The 21199-nt window shown below is 41.5% G+C and overlaps 1 protein-coding gene across 4 annotated transcripts in view; it reads right to left on the reverse strand.

The window, feature by feature from the left end:
• The window catches only part of naaladl2 (N-acetylated alpha-linked acidic dipeptidase like 2), a 317992-nt gene that overhangs the window by 10157 nt on the left and 286636 nt on the right, over positions 1–21199 (reverse strand). For all 4 annotated transcript variants that reach the window (XM_082156237.1, XM_082156236.1, XM_082156238.1 and 1 more), the window contains exon 13: positions 7483–7681. In XM_082156237.1, coding sequence (XP_082012363.1) covers positions 7483–7681 — 199 coding nt within the window. The remainder of the gene's footprint in view (positions 1–7482; positions 7682–21199) is intronic.

The following is a 21199-nucleotide window of genomic DNA, read 5'->3' on the forward strand; positions in this document are numbered from 1 at the left end:
ACACATGTTGAGTATCTTTAAATGTACAGAAATGTGAAGGAGACTTGAGAGGTACTGGGCCCTATTTTAACGATCTAAGCGCATGGTCTAAAGCGCACGGCGCAAGTGCACTTAGGGTATGTATCAATCCACTTTTGCTAGTTTAACGACGTGAAAAATGGACGGCGCACCTGGCGCATGGTCTAAAAGGTTGTCACTATTCTCTTAATGAGTAATTAAGGGCGCACAGATGGGCGCAAATGCATTTGCTATTTAAACAACGTGGTGCAGTTTGTGAGGGAATGACAATATTCTGATGTGGAGTGCCCTCTGGTCGCTCTCAAGGGCACCTCTGGTCGCTCTCAAGGGCACTTCAGCTAGTGACCGTAACAATACTGTTTGTTTATGTGCAAGTTATAAGGAACCTATCACAATATCTTTCAGTTATGAGAAATGTGGAGCTGCAGTCTGAGGTTTGCAGCTCCCCCGCCAAACAGCGGCCCATCACCAGCTGAGATTTCAGCAACACCACTGTGCTTACGACAGATATATATGTGGAAAATAGAAGAAAACTAATCAAAGCGCAGAGGAGAGAGAACTTTGAAAATTGGCTGCAGCGAGTTTTGGCCATAGTGCTTTTAGTTTGTTCATCAGAAAAATAAGCAAAATACAGTCAAATTTGTTTGCAAATGAAAGTTATTAAACATATAACAATTTCGTTCAACTGTATAAGCGGTATAGTTGTTGAGTTGTCATTCTTTTCTGCACTTTTTCATACACATACACATGTACAGGTTATTTTAATTCGATGTATAAAGCACAGCTCACACAGAAGTCACTTTTAAACTTTCTCTTGGTCAATGAATTTGCATGACCAACTTGAACCCGCTGTGAAATCTGTCTGGGGAAATGTTTCGCCATCATGCAAAATCCCAGATCACATGGATTGCTATTGAAATTACTGAATTTCACCCACGAAAATTCAAGTTTGACACTGTTGGTTTTGCACTGCTATTTTCAAAAACCTTTTATGATGCCAATAAATTCGAGGACCGTGATGTCGCCCGGCATGGTGCAGCCGGGGCCCCACCCTGGAGCCAGGCCCGGGGTTGGGGCTCGTATGCGAGCGCCTGGTGGTCGGGCCTCCCCCCATGGGGTCCGGCCGGGCTCAGCCCGAAGAAGCGACGTGGGGCCGCCCTCCCGTGGACCCACCACCTGCAGGAAGGACCGTAAGGGGCCGGTGCTTAGTGGATCGGGCAGCAGTCGAAGGCGGGGGCCTCGACAACCCGATCCCTGGATACGGAAACTAGCTCCAGGGACGAGGAACGTCACCTCTCTTGCGGGGATGGAGCCTGAGATTGTGCGTGAGGTTCAGAGGTTCCGACTAGAGATAGTCGGGATCACCTCCACGCATGGCTTGGGCTCTGGAACCACACTCCTTGAGAGAGGATGGACTCTTCACCACTCTGGAGTTGCCCATGGTGAGAGGCGGCGGGCTGGTGCTTGTTTGCTTATAGCCCCCCAGCTCAGCCGCCATGTGTTGGAGTTCACCCTGGTGAACGAGAGGGTCGCTTCCCTGTGCCGAGTCTGGAGATATTGAGTCCGAGTGGACCATGTTCTCCACCTCCATTGTCAACGCGGAGCTGTGGCCGTAAGGTCTCCAGTGCCTGTCGAGGCGGCAATCCCCGAACCCGGTGGTGGACACCGGAAGTAAGGGATGCCGTAAAGCTGAAGAAGGAGTCCTATCGGGCCTGGCTGGCTTGGGGGACTCCTGAAGCAGCTGACGGGTACCGGCAGGCCAAGCGGACTGCAGCCCGGGTGGTTGTGGAGGCAAAAAAAATCGGGCTTGGGAGGAGTTCGGTGAGGCCATGGAGAAGGACTACCGGTCGGCCACGAAGAGATTCTGGCAAACCGTCCGGTGCCTCAGGAGGGGGAAGCAGTGCCCTACCAACGCTGTTTACAGTGGAGGTGGGCAGCTGTTGACCTCGACTGGGGAAATCATCGGACGGTTGAAGGAATACTTCAAGGATCTCCTCAATCCCACCGACACGTCTTCCATTGAGGAAGCAGAGGCTGGGGGCTCGGAGGTGGACTCGTCCATCACCCGGGCTGAAGTCACCGAGGTAGTCAAGAAACTCCTCGGTGGCAAGGCACCGGGAGTGGATGAGATCCGCCCAGAGTACCTAAAGTCTCTGGATGTTGTGGGGCTGTCTTGGCTGACACGCCTCTGCAACATCGCGTGGCGGTCGGGGACAGTACCTTTGGACTGGCAGACTGGGGTGACGGCCCCTCTTTTTAAAAAGGGGGGCCGGAGGGTGTGCTCCAACTATAGGGGGATCACACTTCTCAGCCTCCCCGGGAAAGTCTATGCCAGGGTACTGGAGAGGAGAATACGGCCGATAGTAGAACCTTGGATTCAGGAGGAACAGTGCGGTTTTCGTCCCGTTCGTGTAACACTGGACCAGCTCTATACCCTCTCCAGGGTGCTGGAGGGTCCATGGGAGTTTGCCCAACCAATCCACATGTGCTTTGTGGATTTGGAGAAGGCATTCGACTGTGTCCCTCGCGGCATCTTGTGGAGGGTGCTCTGGGAGTATGGGGTTCGGGGCCCTTTGCTAAGGGCTATCCGGTCCCTGTACGACCGGAGCAGGAGCTTGGTTCGCATTGCCGGCAGTAAGTCAGACTTGTTCCCGGTGCATGTTGGACTCCGGCAGGGCTGCCCTTTGTCGCCGGTTCTGTTCATAATTTTTATGGACAGAATTTCTAGGCGCAGCCAGGGGCTGGAGGGTGTCAGGTTTGGGGACCACACGATTTCATCTCTGCTCTTTGCGGATGATGTTGTCATGCTGACCCCATCAGACCAGGACCTTCAGCATGCACTGGGACGGTTTGCAGCCGAGTGTGAAGCGGCTGGGATGAGAATCAGCACCTCCAAATCCGAGGCCATAGTTCTCAGTCGGAAAAGGGTGGTTTGCCCGCTTCAGGTTGGTGGAGAGTTCCTGCCTCAAGTGGAGGAGTTCAAGTATCTTGGGGTCTTGTTCACGAGTGAGGGAAGGATGGAACGGGAGATTGACAGACGGATCGGTGCAGCTTCTGCAGTAATGCAGTCGATGTACCGGCCTGTCGTGGTGAAGAAAGAGCTGAGCCGCAAGGCGAAGCTCTCGATTTACCGGTCAATCTACGTTCCTACTCTCACCTATGGTAATGAGCTGTGGGTCATGACCGAAAGGACAAGATCCCGCATACATCTGGCCGAAATGAGCTTTCTCCGCAGGGTGGCTGGGCGATCCCTTAGAGATAGGGTGAGAAGCCCGGTCACTAGGGAGGAGCTCAGAGTAGAGCCGCTGCTCCTCCACATCGAGAGGGGCCAGCTGAGGTGGCTCGGGCATCTTTTCCGGATGCCTCCTGGACGCCTTCCCGGGAAGGTGTTCCAGGCATGTCCCACCGGGAGGAGACCCCAGGGAAGACCTAGGACACGCTGGAGGGACTATGTCTCCCGGCTGGCCTGGGAACGCCTCGGTGTCCCCCCGGAAGAGCTGGAGGAAGTGTCTAGGGAGAGGGAAGTCTGGGCATCCCTGCTTAGACTGCTGCCCCCGCGACCCGGCCCCGGATAAGCGGAAGAAGATGGATGGATGGATGGTTTTGCACTGTTCTCTGTTCTGTTTCTTTTTCGTTACTTGTTCCCACTTATTGTTAGTTACCATGGTTAGTTGTTAGTTCTTTCTTTGATTTAATCACACCTGTCATGTTCCACCCCTCATTAGTTTGTGTACATCTAGCCCTCAGTTTGTGCTTAAGTTCGTCCGCTATCATCAGTATTTTGTGGTTGTTCTATTTGTGGTTTTGGAGATTTCTGAAGTATTCTGGGTAATTTGTGATTTTGATTTTTGTTCTTTAATAAATTACTGTCGCACCTAAATCCAACTCTTTTTCATCCCCACGTCATCCACTGCGTGACACAGTAAAGGGGAAGGTTTGTTTTAAGTGAATAATGACTTAAATTTGTATCTGTTTGTTATAATTTTTATCAAATCGTTTTGGAATATAGTCATATGGGCTACTTTTATGGTGTTTTTAATTATTTTTGAAGCTTGACAGGCCTTGGTTAACATTCATAGTCACTGTATGGAAAATCTAAAAAACATAAAGAACATTCTGCTAAATTTGATAAATGATTTCAAAATTGTAATTTTGGTGGAAACTCGGGTTCTCATAATGGCTCATTTGACACTTTACAAGCTGCTTCTGTGAGTGCCTATATCGTACAGAGAGAACTAATCTTTTTCCAATCCATTTTCAATTGCACCAATTTAATACATTGGTTAAAACTGATTAATAAACAGAGAGGCAAGTGTTTAAAACAGGGGCTGAAACAATGGGAATCAGTAAGAGGGTGTTACTTCTCAGGCCAGAACCCAAAGAGATATAATGAGCAGGTACCCTGACGAGTCTCTCGCACTTCATCCGTTTGCTTCCTCTTCTGTTAATTTAATAAAAACCACTCCAGGACACGCTGATTGCCGCTGATTACAATTGCATGTCGCTTTGATAATAACGGGCCTCCTTCAGACCAGATTAGCAAAACCAACAGACGTCAACAGCGGCATCAAGAGAAAAGTCAAAGCAGAAATGCAGCACCCAGGATGTGTCGTAGACCTTGAGGATTGATTGACAGATCAAACTAGCTTTCCCCTAAACACAAAAAGGAGAAATAATCAGAGCATCCATCCATTTTGATTGCACAGTGTTTTGCTGGCCACTCCATTATGGATCCAGCTGCAACCCAATTCCCATTAGATGCACATCTGTAAATCCCTGCAGTTGAGGAGTGTGTGAGGACAGTGGCTAAAGATCAGCACTTTATTCTGTTGAGCTGAGGACTGAATCACAGTCAGCTGATGGATTTACTTCTATTACCTGCAATAGTGTTTTAGCACATTATTCTGGCCAAAGTCCTGCAGTTTTGAGAAGAAACCATTAACTGCGCAATACAGGCCTGAACTTCTTAATATTGTGTTTGACCCTTTTTCGCTCTTCTTTGCATTTCCATGCCCCTAATCATGGCCGTTGTCAGAAGAAACTACCAGGAACACTTGATTTAAAGAAAGAATCTGTTTGTTCATTTAATTTGCTGACCTTAGATGCTTTTGTACATATAAATATTCTTGATTTTGGCTTTGTGTATTGACCTGCATTGCTGAATCATGGAACCCAAGTGCTGTTCTCTGTGATGGCAAAAGCTGATGACATCAGCACAATCGCTAAATGATGGTTACTTCAGTCCATCGACCCACAAATCCCCCTTAGGGGAATCATGGGACTATATAGGCTAATAAATTCCTATAGATTCCTACTATAATCTAATTATGGTCTTTCACTATGAACAACCAATAATCTTTATGATCATTAATTTTTTATAAACCTGGAGGCAAATTCTTCATTAAATTATATATGTACAATACACATACACTATAAATAGCCAATGCAGCCTTTTCTAAATGCAATATAATTGTCATACTAAGAAATTAGCATTTCTATACTGTATAGCTGAATAATAATGCAACTCTGAGAGGAAGGAGATGATTTTCTTTCCTTGTTTACATTTTTTTTTTATGTTTCATTTTCAGGATGTCTTCTTGGCACTTATGTCTGGGATAAAAGAATTTGACAGAGATGCAAATTAGCATGTCTCTCAGTATCGTCTGTCCCAGTAGATGGGAAAGTGATGTCATCATTGACCCCCTAAGGAAAGCACAAGAATGCTGCTTTTGGAATAGCTTACCTAAAAAAAAAGGCTTTTTTTTCTTGAAGTCATTAGGTGCATTTCAGATAAACAGTCTACCACACTGCCAGGTGCACGCTGATCAGAAATGCAGTCCAATGTCCCAAAATACATAAGTATGGTCACTGTTTTCAAAGAAAGGCACTGTAGCTGCTGTACTCCAGCAGAGCCAATATTTGGATTTGTATATCTGGTTATGGATCTGTAACAATCTCAAAATTATTCTTATCTGTATTTGAGTAAAACCGTGAGTGGGCGGGACTTTAACTGGAAGTTTGTCGAATTACTTGAGAAGACAATTTTAAATGTATATCTGTTCCCTTTCGTATTTTTAATTAAAACAAATATGATTTGTATAACCCATAAGATAATTATTTTGTATTATAATGTAGCATCTGGACAAAATCACGATGACTTATTCATTCTAAGCTTCAGAAAGATTTTAACCTATTGGACTCATTCATGTAAATCACAGGCCTAGCGCCAATGAGTCTGCATCAAATTGCCCCATTGTCACTTTAGTGGCATGGCAGAGGTTAAACAGAAACGCCTCCAAACTCTGACGTGAGCTTCAAAAAGATCTTAATCAACTCAACTCCCCTCCCACGGCAGGCACTGAGGCCAGGTGGCATGGATCGACATCTGAGAGATGCACCAATATACATACACAAACATTCTTTCCATTTAACTCATAATATAAGTCATTCAAAAATGTATATATGAAGAGTTCAGATGCAAAAGCCTCTAAGTGCCATCTGAATTTTTTTTCTAGAATGATAATTTTTATCAAGCTCATATATTTAAGTTCAGTAATTTCACTTAAATGGCAATGAAAATTACCTATTAATTGTCATTTAAGTGAAATTACTGAAATTAAATTTGTTCTAAATTCTTAGAAAAACGTCTGTGTTCGCGTCTGTGTTGCACGTCAGACGCGCTACGCTATTACACTACGTGAAAAGACTCGAGGCCCAGAGAGAAGGGAATGAAAAGTGGAATAAAGTCGTTATTTTTGTTTGTTTTTGCGCACAAAAAGTATTCTCGTCGCTTTATAAACTTAAGATTGAGCCACTGGAGTCACTTGGACTATATTAACAATGTCTTTAATACATTTTCTGGGCCAGCAAGTTATAGTGTCCATAAGCCTGTGGAGGAGTGAGACAGCTCTCAGATTTGATCAAAAATATCTTAATTTGTGTTCCGAAGATGAACGAAAGTCTTACGGGGTTGGAACAACATGAGGGTGAGTAATTACTGACAGAATTTTCATTTTTGGGTGAACTAACCCTTTAAGTATTGATCAACAAACTTGTAATGACAAACTTTTTTGGGTAAAACTGTGTGGGGGAAAAAGTAGGATAGTCAGTCCTCTGAAAAAAAGGTGTGTGCAATATTTGATGCTTTTTTGTTTTCCTTAAAGTGATGTGACAATAAATTGGCATTTTCAGCACCGCTTTCTTTTCTCTTCTAACAAGATACTTTTTATTCAGCTTTCATTCACCCCAAACCCTCAATAATTGATATCTCTCTGTTTTCAGGTATATCAAAGTCTCCTATGTTTCACCACTTTTCACTTGCTTAGAAACGTAAGGGCTCTTTGTATGAATATATTAGTTGTTTACATGAAAGACTTTATGTTGTAAAAATGTATGGATTCATAAATATTTTAGCATGCTTTCTTACGTTTGTGATCTTGAAAGCCACAGGTGTAAAACAATTACCTGTAAAAGCCTGGCAAAGGATTCGGGATAAGGAAGCTTTTTTCCAGATCTCGAAGGACGTCATTGAGCATGCGTACATGGGCTGGATCCCTCTCTTTGGGGTCATTGGCAGGGCGCATGACCTCAGATTGGAAGAAGGCTGAGTTGTCCCTCAAAGATGCAGCCAGGTTCAGCAGGTCCGGCCGACTCAGTAGGTCATCTAAAAAAAATAAGACATATGAATGATATATTAATTACTGCAGTCAATCCATTGAAACTAATTAATCAAACATTTTTCTGAAATGAATCATGATTAATTGCACCAAACATTAAAATGTGTAATATTGTTTTATATTGTAATACATATTTTCACACTAAATCTCCAAATTAATGTAATGTACTAAAGCCAAATCCTGTTTTAACTTAAGCCCTGTCTGTGAAAACGGATCTATAATTTTTAATTTATGTGAACTTAAAGGCACATTATGTACGTTTAGCCACTAGAGGTAGAAATTGATAGAAATGAATGTTTCATGTTCGCCTCCTTTGTTACAGTGACGTTTGATCACATGATCACACTGCAGTAAGCTAGATCGATATTAGAATATCATATTAATAAAAGCTGGATGACTTGTGTTGCTAAAACGGAATGCAATTCATTTAAAAACTTTGAATAGTGAAGAAAATGCTGTTTTACTGTAACTACAATTAACGCTCTTGCTGACTATGGCTTATTTTAGACACTTGACTGAATAGTCAGATTTACCTTTTGGGTACAAAACACAGTAAATCAAGAAAACAAGACATTCAAACAATAACTGTATAACTGTATGTTTTCTGTAGATAAAGGTATCCAAACAGCTGATCACCTGTCTAATAAAACACAAAATATATTAAAGTCTTTGGTGTTTCCATGGTATCTATGGAAATAAAATCGGAAATTGAGGGTAACATGGATGTGACGTCATTGACAGGTGACACAATGATAAGGGACGTTACACTGGTTAAAATAGCTGATTTATCTGGATTTAAACATTGTTGGAAAGTATACAAGTCAATAAAAATATAACATTGTTCTAGTGGTTTTGCTATTTTTAATTTTAATCCAAAATTATTATATCTTGTGCCTTTAAAACAATCTTATAATTAATGAAATTTAGCTGTGCCTTTAATATAGTCTATATATTTTCTATTTTAAAATGTAATTATTTGAATTCCATTACAATTTTTATTTTGGGAATTTTTGATAAATAGAAAGTTTTTGATAAATCCTCAAGTTTTTTGAGGAATTTTGGTACAATGCAAAAGTCTTTTTCACTTTGGAAGAATTTAATGCATTCTTAAAAGTTTGGCGCAATTGCTAGGCATTGGACATCATAATTTTAGTCATTTTTAGGTAGAATAACACAGACGGCCAAATTGGGCTTAATGCATTGCAGCTGCTATTAACCTCACCTTTCCATCACTCAAAGCAGCTTTTATCCAATTTCACTTCATCCTCATGAACCTAATCGTCTCAGACACACCCCTCGGCTCTGTACTTGACTTCACTTGTTGTTAGCTGTTAACTGTTTTGACAGCTTAAATGCAATCCTCAAAACTCCAGCAGAGCTCTGGCCCTCAAAATGAAACAGTCTAGTATTTAATGGAAAATCTTTGGGCTAAATAAAGACGCACTTCCAGGCATACCTCCATATGCCCACATTCAGAATTAAACAAATGAGTCAAACTTTCTAACCCCTCTATTGTGGGTTAAACTGATCCTCAGTTTAAGGAGGTTGAATTTCAAAAGAACACATCAAAAAATTCTGACATGCTTCTGCTCTGTCTTTCAACTTGCTTACTCAAGCATGCATTAATCATGTGCTGAGCTGGAGCTGTTAAGAACTGTACATCTTCTCGAAGATAATGCCAGAGCTGTGACAGGTGGGTGTACATTTAAACAGGCTAGTATGAGGCGCCGTCTAGTGCTTAAATTAAACTTCAATCACACATACATGCATTAAACACTTGCATCCACATATACTAGTCACACATATTACTGATACTACTGAATGCTCAAACAAATACATATAAAATGCACACCGACACACCTAGTCACTCACGCACACACACAAGCACTCTGTGCACATACACTTATGAAATGCTAGTTCACCGTGTCGCAAAGTTTAAGATTGTTTCACACGGAAGAGACTTTCACTAAAATTGGAATTTTGCTGGTAACAAAAATTCTATATTCACTTATGGGTAGCCATTCTGCTTATACATAGACAGCACACCACAAAAAAAATAAAAAATAAAATAATAATAATTTATAATTCGCTTGAGATTTTTGAGACAACAGTTTCACATTTGTATATTGCTAAGCTAAACATGTGGTACTCTAAAAAGCATACCCTTTTAAAAAAGAAATGCGCTTAATTGTATTGAATGTGGGCTTGTATTGTACTTCAAATGTTAAAAGTATATTTAAAAAATCTACTTGCAGATAATGTAATATCAATGAAATAAAAAGGCCACTAAGTGTACTTTCATGACACAGTTTCTTAACACAGATCAGTACATTTAAAAAGTGCACTTTTTTTTAATAAAGCCTCATTTTAAATGTAAATCATTGTGCTTGTGCTCGTCGTTTGGGAGTCACACTTGTGTTCTTTGCGGTCAAAAGTGACCAAACACCTGAAATTCAACTACTTTTTATTTTTTATTAAAATCAATGTTATATATATATATATATATATATATATATATATATATATACATATGTGTATATATATATATATACATACATATATATATGTATGTATGTGTGTGTGTGTGTGTGTATATATATATATATATATATATATATATATATATACTGTATATGTATTTTTTTTGAGAGAGAGAGAGAATAATTTTATGAATAATTTTATGGTACTAATTAAAATGTATGCAATAATTATGATTAGTATTTTCCCATTGAAAATAATACATTTTCTCCCATAATAATTTTTTTTATTATTATTTTTCAGTAATATTTCATGTTAAAATGGCCATGAGACCAGGCCTTTAAAATCCAATTTCTGAAGGCAGATTATTCAAAGTTTTTGCACTATTTTACTGTTCATGAACCATTAAACTATACATATACAGTAGGACAATCTACACTGCCGTATTGTGCCATCAGCCCATTTCGCGGCATGGTTTCTCGGCCTACACAAAGTAGATCTCTGTTAACTCATGCCCATGCTCTCATTTTCTGCATAGTAAATGGCAGAGATGCACAAAGCAGTATACATAAACCGGAAATTGTAACACGCGAGCACACAAACAATTCCCATATGGACAGAATATTTTCTTGTGAGAACGCAAAAGTTTCTCGTGAGTATGTGAAAATCTGTGTTTTTTGTTGTTGTTGTTGTAAAGGTGCAAAGGTTATTTTGATTTAACACCAATGTATTAGGTTTCTCTTTTAAACACGATTGCATTCTGTTACTTGAAAACGCAATGTTTCAAACAAGTATTTCAAAAAAAAAATGTTGGTGCTTGTTCAATTGACTTAAAACAAGTTAATCCAACACAGTTCTTTCAAGAGGTTGACAGCTTAATTTCATCAAGTTTAACCACTTACAACATAGATGATTTTATTGACCCTAACCCTATTGTAAATGCATGTACTTGTACCAAAGCACATTGGCGTGCAAGATTTGCATCGCGCACCCCGCCTATAAGGAAGTGCGGTTGCATCGCACATTCAAGTTTTCCGCTGATTAGCTGAGACGGTGTGTCCCGGCCGTTCAGCAGTGGAACAGCAATTGTGGTGATGAGATGTAACATATCCGTTCCATCCTTAAGGGAACGGGGGATATATTAGTAACCTAGACATTCCCAGTTAGTCAGTCACGTTCGACGTTACATCAAAACTGAAGTGACGAATTGGGATCCCTACCAAAAGTCAATACTAGCAGAGACGGCAGAACGGGCAGAGTTATAGTGTCTACAACCGCTGGGGGTAGATCACCTAAGTCCATCGCAGGTGCCAGAGCGTGCCCTGTCTCTGAGAAAGTAGGTCCTTCCTCAGAGGAATCCACCAGGGAGGGGCTGTCGAGAAGAGCATCAGGTCCCACAATTAGCAAGACCTGCTCCTCGTCCTCCCTGACCTTGCACAGTGTCTGTGCGAAAAGGCTCACTGGGGGAAATGCATACTTGCGTAGGAAAACCTTAGATGCTTCTGACTCCAAAGGAGGAGATGGCGGGAGAGTTGTGATATGCAACGGGAGCGTAGACCACCCTGTTGATGTACGCAATAGCTGCAGTGTTGTCCATCCGGACCAGTACGTGCTTGCCTTAAAAGATCGATTTGAAGCGGCACAGAGCAAGCCATACTGCTTGAAACTCGAGGCAGTTGATATGCCAGTGCAGTCGAGGTCATGTCCAGGAGCCCGATGCTGCTCGCCCATTGCACATGGCCCCCTAGCCGGTGGTGAAGGCATCTGTTGAGACAACAACATGCCTGGACACTTCAAGGGGAACTCCTGCCTGTAAAAACGCAAGGTCTGACCACGGGCTTGGCGTCAGGTCGGGATGAAGTGCGTACCGCGTGACTTTGTACTGATATGCTCGACACTCGAACGCAAAGCACAGGAACGGTCTGTGTTGAGGGAGAATTGAGTCATGAAAGTACGCGTCCTTCAGGTTGATCGCTGCAAACCAGTCTTGGGGTTGAATGCATCCAAAAATGCGTCTCTGCGTCAACATTTTGAACGGGAGTTTGTGAAGGGCCCGATTCAAAACACGCAGATCCAAGATCCATCGTAACCCACCACATTTCTTGGGTATAATGAAGTATGGGCTGTAAAACCCTGACTTCATATCAGCTGGAGGGACCGGATCTATCACATCCTTCGCCAGTAGGACTGCGATCTCTGCATGCAGGACAGGAGCATCACTGGGTCGCCCGTCTCAGGAGCGCCGCTTGGCCTGACGCTTGGAGGGGCTGGGACGGGCTGCACCACTTTCCTGTGGCCGGCTCCGTGCTGTGTAGAGGCCGGCCTGGGAGATCAGGAAGTCGAGAAATGGATATTTGTCGGTCTCCCTCATATCTGCCAGTTTCAGCCATAGATAGCATTCCTGGACCACAAGTGTGGACATCATCTGCCCAAGGGACTACACAGTAACTTTCATCGCACGTAGGGCTAGGTCCGTCGCTGTGTACAACCCTTGTGCAGCTCTTTGAGTGACTTGGCCTGGTAGACTTGCAGGAGGGCCATGGCATGCAGGGTGGAGGCGGCCTGTCCAGTGGCTCTGTAAGCCTTGGTCGTAAGCACGGACGAGAACTTACAGGCCTTGGAGGGGAGATGTGGATTACCCCGCCAGACGGCAGAGCTTTGTAGACACAATTGTATCACAACGGGGATCTCCACGTACCCCTTGGCCACCCCATCATTGAAGGTAGTGAGAGCGGAGGAGGCACCAGCTCGGTTTCGGGCAGAAAAAGGTGCCTTCCATGATCTGGTAATCTCTTTGCGCACTTCCGGAAAGAAAGGCACTGGGGCGGGACGCTGTTGGTCAGCGTGCGCTGCCCCGAGATATCAATCTTCCAGCCTTGAGCGTATGGGACACGGTGAAAGCCTCCACTCAAGCCTGACGCTCTCAGCGGCCCGGGAAAGCATGGGTGTCAGCTCTGGCTCAGACTCGAACAACGCCACTCTCTCCGAAGGGAGCCCCACAGCCGAGTCTTAATCCCCGGAGGACTCTAGCCGATGCAGCGATCGACATCTGATCCTCTGCCGGAGCCCCGAATGAAACACTAAGTCCCACCAGAAGGACCAGCAATCTCATCTGGAAGCTCCACAGCTTGCGATGCGCTAGAGGAGTGGGGGGCCCATGGAGATGTACTCGGCGGGAGAGCCCCCACTGTGATCCTCAGGTCACCTTGTGTATTCACTGAAGTAGCCATCTGCTGGGCAGAGGAACTAGATCGGGGCATAGCAGAGGGGACTCCATCTCATTTGAGGTACTCGAGTCTCGACCATACCTGTCAACACTCCCGTTTTTTCCCGGGAGTCTCCCGTATTTCACCCTCCCGTTTTCTTATTTCTCCTGGGAAACTCCCGTAATTTGTATGACCCAAACCTCGTTATATGAATAATAACTTTTTTTTTTTTAAGGTTGTCTAGTTGCCAGATCTTGTATGAAACACATTCGACACATCATAAAAACTTCAACCCAGTTGTGACCTCAACCTGGCAACCTACAACCCAGTTGCGCTGTTGATATCTGTGCAGGTATTAGACGTGGGAAGATGAATCAAGCATTGAAATGGGAGGAGAAGACTCAGGTGGTGCTCCGGCGAAAAAAACAAAATATACATCTACATTTAACAACAGCTGGACAGAAGAATTTTATTTCATATCTCGAAGCCATATCGACAATGCCCACGCCTTTTGCAAAGTGTGTCGCACTGATTTAAATATCGACACGGTGGGAAAAATGACTCAACCCATTAAATCACAACATCACAATCGTGCAGCGGAGGCACAGAAGGGCACACCGGCCATTACATGCACCAATGTTTAACTGCTGTGCAGTGTTTCTGTTTATGTAATTACATTTGTAATAATAATAAAAAATAAATAAAAATGAACATGAATGAGTTACGTTATTATCGTAATGAATCGACGAAACACTTGGCGAGAAAGCTTGAATGTGCTATGCAAGCACGCTTCTTTATATACCCATTTTGCAGGGTAGGGTGTGCGATGCAAATCTTGCACGCCAATGTGCATTGGCTCATTTAGTTTACACTCAAAGGTGATCGGGCTCTCAGGCGAGATCCCAATTCGTAATTTCAGTTCTTACGTAGCATCAAACGTGACTGACTGATAGGGAACTATAATTACACTGTAACAAGGACACTTTAAAAAAAGGAAGTTACTCTAAAGTATACTAAAGTGTACTTCTTTTTCACAAGGGTACAAATACATCATACACACATATATTGGATAAAATAATGCATTTTTAATTACACTGAAGTATTTTTAATCAATACCTATTAAATAAAATAAAATATTTTTTCACCCCAAAAATGCTAAACACCCTCAGAGTGTTGGGCATCATTTGAGAATATGTGCTTATTTTGATTCTTTGGAGGATATTCAAAACTCAGGAAACACAGAAAAAAGAAAAAAACTTTTCTACAAACTTCAACACACACTTTTTTTTCTTTCTTTTTTTCTTTGCAGAATGAAAAGCACTCCCTGCAGGAGTGCTGGGTACACTTATCACTCAGTGTAACACAGACAGAAGAGGACCCAGTGAAAATGACATGAACCCAACAGATATTTACAATTTTCACAAATGACAAAAGCCAAACATTTCACATACATATCACTCCAATGCTTGTGTGTATGTTTGTGCCAAGGGCTGCAGACAACCACTGCAAGAGAGATGTAGGAAAGTAACTATAAGACACACATGCAGGTATGAAATTACTGTAACATACTATATCACATTGGTTATATAATATTATATATATATATATATATATATATATATATATATATATATATATATATATATATATATATATATATATGTGTGTGTGTGTGTGTGTGTGTGTGTGTGTGTGTGTGTGTGTGTGTGTGTGTGTGTGTGTGTGTGTATGTGTGTATACTACAGATATGTTTCTTAGGTGGCATTTACAAACAGCTTGACGGAGCTCAGAAGAATGGATCTGAATGCAGGGATCTCAAGATGCTTTTTTTAAAAAAGTTGGACTATGTACTGACACGCTGTTTTAAAAATGCAATGCTTTCAGAAAAAGCTTTAAAAAACAGTGTGAGACGTGATGCAACACCCCAAAAACATCTGTCTGATTGTGTGTGGCTGCAAAAGTGGTGTTTTACAACAGATGATTTATTTTTCACAAAGGATTTTACTGTGCAAACTATCTTACAGGCAAAGGGCAACAGGTTGTCAGCTAATTGAAGCAACACCTCTAAAAATATCCATCTTAACCTTAAAATATCAAAATATACTTATCACTGATCACACTAAGGTGTTCAATAATTCTCTTTCAAAATTAAACTCAACACTGCATCTTCGATCGACGCTATGGGGACGCCATCAGAATAACCAGTGTCTGAAGCACATGTTAACACACTCCAATTTTATTGGCTGGCAACATTCCTTGACGTCATTAGCGGAGTGCCCGGAAGTATAAGAGGGCGCCTGTGATACACTGCATCAGCTTTTTTGTCTTCAGGAGCCATTTGTTTAGCTAGAGCGTAGTTAAGAATCCTAGCAAGCATTTCAAGAAGTGTGTGCCTCTGTGTCCCAGCTTTCTGACACCTGACACCACAATTATCCAAAATGTTTTTTTGTAGCAGCAAGAAAACTGATTTGCTGTCTACAACATAGAGTAACATCCATGAATGTCATTCACAAATGTTACTAGGCAACCAATAGTGGGAACTCCCATAGCGACCTCACCGCCAGCCACTGGCGACATGTAGCGACAAAGTCGCTGGTAGTGTGAATGCAGAATCTGGCCATAATCGCTCTTCCCTCTTGAGCTTTCTGACTTTTTGTTAGTAGCTTGTTATGTAGTGAACTACCTTTTCAAAAGAGAATAGCTTAACTTTGTAGTGATAACTACATTTTAAAGTAGCCTCCCTTCACCAATAACAGCCTCATCAACTTATCTTGCAGCAAGCAAGTCATTTGTATGATTTCAGATGATGTCTGGCAGTCTTCATTCTTCACATTGCTGAGTCACTCTAAAAGAATCTGAACATCAATGAGCTGTCTAAATCTTAAGGGAAAAAAAGATCTCAAAGGTTTCAATTAGTCATGACTCTTTGATCTCACTCAATTAATTATTCCTCATGAATTCTGTCATTTCATGTGCCTCTGAAACTCCTACCACAACACAGCATAAGGAGAGAAAGTCCCAACCACCAAGCACCCTTCATCTACTTGCGCCAGTCTCTATACACTAGTGTACACTACAAATCAAACTCTGTACTAAATGTGTTTCTTTTGATCTTTAACCCTCTGGGGACCAAAAACGCGCCCGCGCGTTTTGCTCGTTTTTTTTTTTTAGCAATGAAAATAAACACTAAATGCTCTGTTAATTTTGATCTTTCATTTTCGTGTAATACATCAATCGATCCTGTTCAGTTTCTATTTTTTTTTCTGTATACTCACAATAAAAATAAAGTGTTTTGCTTTTTGACAAATAAAGAAAAATTAACATGATGCGATTTCTGCCTTCTCTCTGTCAGTAAACTCCCGTTTGAAACGCGTTCGAAAATTATCTATAACTCCGCGAAAATTCAGTCAAACAGGCAAACAGACCCACGGGCATAAAGCTTGAGATCGCATCTTTTAAATGAAGTCATTTATATAAAAAACAAATATTCTTAGTTTCTGTAATCTGTATACAAAGAGAGCGACTCCAGTCGACCTCATTACGAGATGATTCACAGTAATGTGACCACTCCCCGGAGAGCGCGTGCTTTTCAAATGCAAATTCCGAGAACCATTTCAGATCTGTGAAACGCCCACATCAGCTGTAAACAAAGCGCGTCGCGAGTGAGACATTATAGCCTTTATGGAGAAAAGTTTAGTGCTGATGAGGAGAAATATCTCCTGATATGAGCAGCAGATCGCGCTGAGGAGTGAGGTAGGCTGTTTTCTTTTCTCAAGTGTGGAATAACGTTATGGAATAACGTTAGTGTAGGCCTATGTAAACCGCAAAAAGATGAATCGCATTTCTATAATATGACTCGCGTTTCTGTGAGATGAATGAAGGGTACATATTTGTAAAGAGTGTTTAGCCTAAATATGAATCGCGCGTCTGTGTGTGAAAGAATAAACTGCTTTGCTATAGCCTACTGAGATGAGTAAAATCGACTGGAATATGTCGAAATAAAATGTATTTGTATTTAGCAACGTAAATGAACATTTATATGCCCTGATATTTCAATAAAACAACGTTAGTCAGGCGTTAGTCACACTATTTTTGTCAAAAATAAAGTCATAGACTAAGATGTTAGATGTTCCATTGTTGGCTATATTCAAACTAATGAATACATATGATAAAATGTAGGCCTATAATCTTTTTTTTCTTTCTTTTTTTTTTTTTTACAAAGAAAGAGTACACTTGAAATATTGTTGAAATTGTAATTATTGTTGTAATTGTAACATTTTTAATAAAATAGCTAAACATATTTACAAGATAGATGTAAGCGAAATCTTAAATGGTCAATATAAGTATTCTTCTAAATACATTGTCCTTGCATTGTGGCTCAGTCAGTGTCACACCTGAATGAATGGCTATTCAGAGTCATTATGCAGAGTGGGTGGGACATCCCAGGTGTAAACTACTCCTTCACGCCCCCCTCGCATATTGGCTTTCCAAGCAAAACCTGTTTTACACCATTTAAATCAATGTATTTTTTTTTGTGAACGATAAAGCAAGACTATTTTCACATAATTTTGAAGCCAGTACTCAAAGGTACAACATCAATTAGACAAAAGTCTTGTGGACACATATTTAATATGTGTTTTGTGGTCTTAATTCAGCCACTTTCATTTTTATTTTTTCCAATAACCACGCATAAACATTATTCTCTTAAAAATACAAACATCTACATACACATTGCTCGCATATTTTGGTAGCCCTGTTTGTGCTATATAGAGTGATTTTACACCTTTGCCATTAACATGTTTATAAATAACTGAAAAAAGCACAAATTTCAAGGCATGTCAGAACATCTCAAGGGCTCCAAAAACACCTTGGTCCCCAGAGGGTTAAGACCTATATCTAAATGCTTAAAATTTACTAGGGAAACATTATTATAAATATTATTATTATTATTATTTTGGAAACTTGTAGTAGATTCTAGAATCAGTCAACTGTCTAGACCAGGATAGATGGAAGAAACTCAAATATAAGACTTTAATCTTTTGAATGTTTTAATACGATTGTTAACTTCTTTGTGGTCATTGCATTATTCTCATACTTACATTTGTTGATTAGTAGTTTTGTAGGATTTGTGAATAAAAATTTGGAAAATTGTAATAATATAAAAAAGAAATATGTATGTCTAACTGACTGGTAGTGAATGCAAACTCAAGATATTAATACAAGAAGAAGAAGAAGAAGAAGAAGAAGAAGAATTCCTGCTGAATAAAAGTATACATTTCTTGAAAAGCACACTGACTACGTTTACATGCAGCCAATAACCCGTTCAAAACCATATTAGCAATAACCCGGTCGCGCACGGCCATGTAAACACCGGCAAAAACCCGAATATGCTCATATCCCGGTTTTTAAAAACCCGGATATGATCCCTGGGGTACCTCTTTTCTAACCCGAATATTTGGTCATGTAAACGTGTATCAGCATATCCCCATCAAAAGGAACATTGATTTGTGTTCTGCGCGTGTTCTATTCGCAAGGAATCTTGGTCTTTTGAGTAGAGACGGCGCATACAAAAACCCGCTGCAGTATACCGGAAGTAAACAAGAAGTAGAAGTAAACATGGCGAGACGCAGCGCAGCACTACACTTTTGGAGCGAGGAGGAAAGCGCAAACAAAGGCGATCGCTATCTGCCCCGAACTATTCATTATCCGCGTGCTGCTGCTGTTGTTGTTGTCTTTGGATACAGGAAGAAGAATCGGAAATGACGCATATTGCGTCTTAACGTTGTCCGTACGTCGACGCTAACCGTGCGTCGCCGTTTACATCGGGCTATTGCCAATTGATTACAAATTCCATGTATACAGGAGTAACTCTCTCTACTCACGCATGTAAACGGGTTATTCCGAATGTTTCAGAAACCCAAATAGTGACCTTAACCCGACCATAACCTGAATATTGACAGCTTGTAAATGTAGTCAATGACCAAACTTTTGAATGATACAGTGTATTTAATATTTATTATGGTCAGGGAATTCTAGTTATGCCTCTACCCACTCTTGATTAAGTCGGTGCCCATGAACACTCAGGCTTTATAGATGAATCTACTGCATAAGCACTGCATTTAAATGGGTCATATGATGCGATTTCTTGTTTTCCTTTTTCTTTAGTGTGTTATGTAACTGTTAGTGCAAGTGTAAGATCTGCAGAGTTACAAAGCTCAAAGTGTCAAACCTAAAGAGGTATTCTTTATAAAAGTTAAGGCTTAGCCATGCCTTCCTAAAACGCTTCGTTCAAACATGCCTCCACAAATCTACGTCAGTGTGTGGGGGCAGAGTTTCATAAAGCCCAATTTATTCTTCTGCGTCGAACTCACGCCGTAGCTACGTCGTAGGCTGTGTGTAGCGCGCTTACCCTTCGGCGTACCCTGACGTGCACCTCTCCAAAAATGTAACAACGCGTCAACTCTACACGGACGCAAGCGCTGTGATTGGTCTGCAAGGACCGGTCCCTCAGGTTTCACACGCTCCCTCTGCAAGTGTAATTGCGCGTCAACGCGGACAACGACGCAGAAGTATAAATGAAAACCAACGCGTTGCCTACAGCGTAGAGGCTCCGGCGTAGGTCCGACGCAGAAGTATAAATCAGCCTTAACACCGCCCAAATGTATACACAAAGAAAGAAGGCGTAACTTTTATTCTCGCTGTATTATTGTTGCCGCCATGTCGTGGAGACACTGTGTCGTTGCGAAAGCCAAACTACTTTGTTTGGACTTTCAAAAGAGGACACAATTAGAAAACAGTGCTTAAGCTTTATTTACAACACTGTTCCAGAACAGTACAACTAAAAGTTTTGACTGTGTGCTGCGCGAGGACTGTTTCCAGAACCTGCAAGAGTACAAGGCCGGCTGTGCACAAAGGCTGATTCTAAATACAGCCTGGCGCTTCTGACTCACAGACACAGCCTGTAAGCATGTTTTCATATTTTAAGAATTTGCTGCTAACTATTCAAACATGAGTTTTGAGCAGTATAGAGTAGCGATTGCTTGTCGTTTCTACGATCACAAATGCAGACATAGTTTTATGTTTACATAGTGTTCTCACACCCGTGGCGCGACGCGTAAAAAGACAGTATAAGTCATAATCAGTAATTATGTCCCCAATGAAATAAAACCTTAGAAATCTGACACGATCTGGTCCAGTCGTGCCGGCAAAGTTGATCGATCAGCTTGGTCATCTGCATTTTCCGGTTCAGATTCAAGCTCGAATTGATAAGGTAGTACCCGACAATATCACCTGTCATTATTGCTTTGGGAGCTGATGTTTCAAATATGGGAGCGTGACATTTCCGTCACACGCTTAAGGTTTTTGGGCCAATCACAATGCACTGGATCGCTGGGCAATCAGAGCCGCGCTTTTCAGAACGATGAGCTTTGTAAAAATCAACGTGTTTCAGAAAGGCGGAGCATAGAGGAGCAACAATAATGTACAGTACAGTGTGTGAAAAATAATGACTTTTTTTAACCTAAAACCACGTAAACACATGTAAACGTGTAAACCGCGTAAACACGTGTGTCTAAAAAGAACATTATTTAGTGTATTTGGTTTAATGCAACATTAAACCAAATACACAAAATAAAGTTATTTTTAGAACCATCATACGACCCCTTAAACTGACAAAGAAAGCCAGTACAATGACATCACAGGTTTTACCATAACAGTGACATTTGGAGTAGACTTCATTCCTTCAATCTTCAAATTATACAGAACAGACTGAACAGAACTGTTACTTCTGTCAGGAAACAGCTGGGAGTGCCAATCACCAGT

The sequence above is a fragment of the Leuciscus leuciscus genome (genome assembly GCF_965113295.1).
Source record: "Leuciscus leuciscus genome assembly, chromosome: 23".
In the NCBI taxonomy this organism is placed as follows: Eukaryota; Metazoa; Chordata; class Actinopteri; order Cypriniformes; family Leuciscidae; genus Leuciscus; species Leuciscus leuciscus.